The sequence below is a fragment of the Teleopsis dalmanni genome, unplaced genomic scaffold (assembly GCF_002237135.1).
Source record: "Teleopsis dalmanni isolate 2A unplaced genomic scaffold, ASM223713v2 unscaffolded_contig_1926, whole genome shotgun sequence".
Lineage (NCBI taxonomy): Eukaryota > Metazoa > Arthropoda > Insecta > Diptera > Diopsidae > Teleopsis > Teleopsis dalmanni.
In genome coordinates this window covers 1-6,604 of record NW_024033308.1, presented here as the reverse complement: position 1 = coordinate 6,604, position 6,604 = coordinate 1, and the positions used below count along the sequence as shown (strand labels likewise).

At 21.2% G+C, this 6,604-nt stretch overlaps 1 protein-coding gene across 1 annotated transcript; it reads left to right on the top strand.

Moving 5' to 3' along the window:
- Nucleotides 1-3,011: 3,011 nt before the first annotated feature.
- Nucleotides 3,012-5,055, top strand: LOC119664441 (cytochrome c oxidase subunit 1-like; the record flags this gene model as incomplete). The annotated part of the gene is given in 2 exon segments (XM_038073927.1): nucleotides 3,012-4,041; nucleotides 4,044-5,055. Coding segments are annotated over 2 exon segments (1,296 nt in total), but the record flags the coding sequence as incomplete, so codon positions are not given.
- Between the last annotated feature and the right edge of the window lie 1,549 nt (nucleotides 5,056-6,604).

Here is a 6,604-nt window from a genome sequence, read left to right as displayed (position 1 = left end):
ATATATAAATATTTAATTAATTAATATATATATATCAAACAATTATAATATTAACCCTATTAAATTAAATTATTTATATTAAATTCCACCCTTATATATTTATATATATAGTATATTTAATAATTATGTAATATTTAATATTTTAAATTATGAAATTTATAATTATATATAAATAAATCTATTTATATAAATATATTAATTTAATATATAGTTATATATATAGGAAAAATAAAATTATCTGTAAATATTTTTATTTTTAAAAAATAAAAATTGAAATTAAAATAAAATTACATATAAATAATATTTATTAAGTATAAAAAAATAAAAAATTTAAAAATACATATTAATTTTTAAATAATAATTAATTTTCCATTTAAAATTTAAATAAAAAAATTTTAAATATTAATTAATATACTATAAATAATTTTTTTTAATCAAAAATATATTAATTTTTATAAATTTATTTATTAATATATATATATATATACTTATTATTTTTTTTATTGTTTTTAATTTAAACTATACTAAGTTAGATCAATAGATATCTATATTATTATAAATATTTAATTAATTTATAGATATATATTAATTTTGAATCAAAAATTTGGGGATGTACAAATCGGTAAGGCAATCTCCTATTTTTTAATATTTATATATTTATCTAATGTTCCATTAAAAAATATTGCCAAATATATAAATATTTAATTAATTAATATATATATATCAAACAATTATTATATTAACCCTATTAAATTAAATTATTTATATTAAATTCCACCCTTATATATTTATATATATAGTATATTTAATAATTATGTAATATTTAATATTTTAAATTATGAAATTTATAATTATATATAAATAAATTTATTTATATAAATATATTAATTTAATATATAGTTATATATATAGGAAAAATAAAATTATCTATAAATATTTTTATTTTTAAAAAATAAAAATAAAAATTAAAATAAAACTATATATAAATAATATTTATTAAGTATAAAAAAAATAAAAATTTTAAAACACATCTTAAATTTTAAATTTTAAATAATTTTCCATTTAAAATTTAAATAAAAAATTTTTAATATTATAAAAATATATTAAAAATAATATTTATTTAATATTTATAAATAACAACAAAACAACAAATATAAAAATGAATAAAATTAATTTAATATTTAAAATTTAATAACGTACTTAAAAAGTTAAATAAACACAAAAAAATATACAAAACCATATTTAAATAAATTTTTTATAAAATACACCAAAATCCTTAAAAAATAAAAATCCATCTTAAATTTTAAATGGAAAATTTTAAATGAATTGCCTGATTAAAGGGTTACTTTGATAGAGTAAATCATGTGGTTTACCATATTCATTATATTTAATAGAATTAAACTATTCCTAAAAGAATCAAAATCTTATGTGCTTCTTACACTAAAATATATTTATATGTATATATTAAAATTATTTTTATTAAATTTAAAAAGATAAGCTAATTAAGCTAATGGGTTCATACCCCATTTATAAAGGTTTTAACCCTTTTTTTTTAATTTTTATTAATTCATCTAAAATTTTATTTTTTTTAATTATAATCATAGGAACAATAATTACTATATCTTCAAATTCATGACTAATAGCATGAATAGGATTAGAAGTTAATTTATTAGCCTTTATTCCTTTAATTAATTATAAAAATAACTTAATATCCTCTGAAGCTTCTTTAAAATATTTTTTAATTCAAGCATTCAGATCAGTTATTCTTTTATTTTCAATTATTCTAATTTTAAAAAATAATTCAATTAATGAATCTTTAGAAAAAAATTATTTAATAATCCTTTCTTCTTTACTAACAAAAATAGGAGCCGCCCCTCTCCATTTTTGATTTCCTAGAGTCTCAGAAAGATTATCATGAATAAATCTAATTATTTTAATAACTTGACAAAAACTCGCCCCTTTAAGTTTAGTCTCTTATATTAGAAATAATTATTTAATAAGAATAAGAATTATTTTTTCTGCTATTATTGGAGCCATTGGAGGATTAAACCAAACTTCTTTACGAAAATTAATAGTTTTTTCTTCAATTAATCATATCAGATGAATATTAATTTCAATAAATTCTAATAATATAATATGACTAAATTATTTTTTATTTTATTGTTTTTTATCCATTACATTAATATTAATATTTAATGTCTATAAACTAACACATATTAATCAACTTTTCATAATTTTTAATAAAATAAAAAATTTTAAATATTTAACTTTTATAAATTTTTTATCTTTAGGAGGATTACCCCCCTTTTTAGGATTTTTACCAAAATGATGAGTTATTCAATATATAATTATTAATAATAGAATAATATTATTAATAATTCTTTTGATAACTTCCTTAATTACCCTATTTTTTTACCTTCGTTTAACTTATTCAGCATTTATAATAAATTTTTTTGAATCAAAAATTTTATATTATAATTTAAACAAAAATAAGTTTAATTTCATTTATTTAATCATTTCATTTTTTCTAGATTTGGTCTTTTATTAGTTTCAATAATTTTTTATCTTTATTAAATTAAAGGTTTTAAGTTAATGAAACTAATAGCCTTCAAAGCTGGAAATATGAAATAATTCTTAAGCCTTAGTATAAAATACACCGTTAGAATTGCAGTCTAAAATCATTTATTTGACTATAAAGCCAGCTATTGATTAAAAAGAAATAATTCTTATAAATAGATTTACAATCTATCGCCTAAATTTCAGCCATTTAATCAATCGCGACAATGGCTTTTTTCTACTAATCATAAAGATATTGGAACCCTTTATTTTCTATTTGGTGCATGAGCTGGTATAGTGGGAACTTCTTTAAGAATTTTAATTCGGGCAGAATTAGGACACCCAGGAGCTTTAATTGGAGACGATCAAATTTATAATGTAATTGTTACAGCACACGCCTTCATTATAATTTTTTTATAGTAATACCAATCATAATTGGTGGATTTGGAAATTGATTAGTACCTTTAATACTAGGAGCCCCAGATATAGCTTTCCCACGAATAAATAATATAAGATTTTGGTTATTACCTCCTTCTTTAACTCTTCTTTTAATAAGAAGTATAGTTGAAAACGGAGCTGGAACAGGATGAACTGTTTATCCACCCTTATCTTCTATTATTGCTCATGGAGGAGCTTCCGTTGATTTAGCTATTTTTTCACTACATTTAGCAGGAATTTCTTCTATTTTAGGAGCTGTAAATTTTATTACTACTGTTATTAATATACGATCTTCAGGAATTACTTTTGATCGAATACCTTTATTTGTTTGATCTGTTGTAATTACTGCATTATTATTATTATCTTTACCTGTTCTAGCAGGTGCTATTACAATATTATTAACTGATCGAAATATAAATACTTCATTTTTTGACCCTGCTGGTGGAGGAGACCCAATCTTATACCAACATTTATTTTGATTTTTTGGGCATCCAGAAGTTTATATTTTAATTCTTCCAGGATTTGGAATAATTTCTCATATTATTAGACAAGAATCAGGAAAAAAGGAAACTTTTGGATCTTTAGGAATAATTTATGCTATATTAGCTATTGGATTATTAGGATTTATTGTATGAGCTCATCACATATTTACAGTAGGTATAGATGTTGACACCCGAGCTTATTTTACGTCAGCAACAATAATTATTGCTGTTCCAACAGGAATTAAAATTTTTAGTTGATTAGCTACAATTCATGGAACCCAATTGAATTATTCTCCTACTACTATATGAGCTTTAGGATTTGTATTTTTATTTACAGTTGGAGGATTGACAGGAGTAGTTCTAGCTAATTCTTCTGTTGATATCATCTTACATGATACCTATTATGTTGTAGCCCATTTTCATTACGTCTTGTCAATAGGAGCTGTATTTGCTATTATAGCTGGATTTATTCATTGATACCCTCTATTTACAGGATTATATATAAATGCAAAACTTTTAAAAAGTCAATTTATAATTATATTTATTGGAGTAAATTTAACCTTTTTCCACAACATTTTTTAGGATTAGCTGGTATACCTCGACGATACTCAGATTATCCAGATGCTTATACTATATGAAATATTATTTCAACAATTGGATCTACAATTTCATTATTAAGAATTATTTTATTTCTATATATTATTTGAGAAAGTATAATTATAAACCGACAAATAATTTACTCAATTCAATTAAATTCTTCAATTGAATGATTTCAAAATTCTCCTCCTGCTGAACACAGATATTCAGAATTACCATTATTAACTAATTTCTAATATGGCAGATTAGTGCAATGGATTTAAGCTTCATATATAAAGTATTTTACTTTTATTAGAAATTTCAACATGATCAAATTTAAACCTTCAAAATAGAGCTTCACCCTTAATAGAACAATTAACTTTTTTTCATGATCACACCTTAATAATTTTAGTTATAATTACTATTTTAGTTGGTTATTTAATATTTATATTATTTTTTAATAATTATACTAATCGAAATTTATTACATGGACAAACTATTGAAATTATTTGAACTATTTTACCTGCTATTATTTTATTATTTATTGCTTTTCCTTCTTTACGATTATTATACTTATTAGACGAAATTAATGAGCCTTTAGTTACATTAAAAACAATTGGTCATCAATGATATTGATCATATGAATATTCTGATTTTATAAATATTGAATTTGACTCTTATATAATTCCAACAAATGAATTAAATATTAATAATTTTCGACTTTTAGATGTAGATAATCGAGTTATTTTACCTATAAACTCTCAAATTCGAATCTTAGTAACTGCTGCAGATGTAATTCATTCTTGAACAATTCCAGCTTTTGGTGTAAAAGTTGATGGAACTCCAGGACGTTTAAATCAAACTAATTTTTTTATTAATCGTCCTGGATTATTTTATGGACAATGTTCTGAAATTTGTGGAGCTAATCATAGATTTATACCTATTGTAATTGAAAGTATTCCAACTAACTTTTTCATTAAATGAATCATAAATTATTCTAATTCATTAGATGACTGAAAGCAAGTACTGGTCTCTTAAACCATTTCATAGTAAATTAGCAATTACTTCTAATGAAAAAATTAGTTAAATAAATAACATTAGTATGTCAAACTAAAATTATTAATTAATTAATATTTTTTAATTCCACAAATAGCTCCTATTAATTGATTAAGTTTATTTTTTTTATTTTTTATAATTTTTATTATTTTTAATATAATAAATTATTATTATATACTACCTACTTCATCAAAATCATTAAGTTATAAATTAACAACAAAGATATTTAATTGAAAATGATAACAAATTTATTTTCTGTTTTTGACCCTTCTTCAAGTATTTTTAATTTTTCTATTAATTGAATTAGAACTTTTTTAGGAATTATTATAATCCCAATAATTTACTGACTAATTCCTTCTCGTTATAATATTTTATGAAATAACATTTTATTAACCCTTCACAAAGAATTTAAAACATTATTAGGCCCTACAGGAAAAAATGGATCAACATTAATTTTTATTTCTTTATTTACAATAATTTTATTTAATAATTTTATAGGATTATTTCCTTATATCTTTACTAGAACTAGTCATTTAACATTAACTTTATCTTTATCTTTACCATTATGAATTTCATTTATAATTTATGGTTGACTTAATCATACTCAACATATATTTGCTCATTTAGTTCCTCAAGGAACTCCTGCAATTTTAATACCATTTATAGTTTGTATTGAAACAATTAGAAATGTTATTCGACCAGGAACTTTAGCAGTTCGATTAACTGCTAATATAATTGCAGGACATTTATTATTAACTCTATTAGGAAATACAGGTCCATCTTTAACTTCATTGATTTTATCAATTTTATTATTTAGACAAATTTTATTATTACTTTTAGAATCTGCTGTAGCTATTATTCAATCTTATGTATTCGCAGTATTAAGAACACTTTATTCCAGAGAAGTAAATTAATGTCAACTCATTCAAATCATCCATTTCATTTAGTAGATTATAGCCCTTGACCATTAACAGGAGCCATTGGTGCAATAACAATTGTTTCAGGAATAATTAAATGATTCCATCAATATAATATATCATTATTTATTTTAGGAAACATTATTATTATTATTACTGTTTATCAATGATGACGAGATGTCTGTCGAGAAGGAACATACCAAGGCTTACATACATTTATAGTAACAACAGGATTACGATGAGGAATAATTTTATTTATTTTATCTGAAGTTTTATTTTTTGTTTCATTTTTTTGAGCTTTTTTTCATAGAAGTTTATCTCCAACTATTGAATTAGGAGCTTCATGACCACCTATAGGAATTTCCCCTTTTAATCCATTTCAAATCCCATTATTAAATACAGCTATTTTATTAGCTTCAGGAGTTACTGTAACATGAGCTCATCATAGATTAATAGAAAATAACCACTCACAAACTTCCCAAGGATTATTTTTTACTATTTTATTAGGAATTTATTTCACAATTTTACAAGCATATGAATATATCGAAGCCCCATTTACAATTGCTGATTCTATCTATG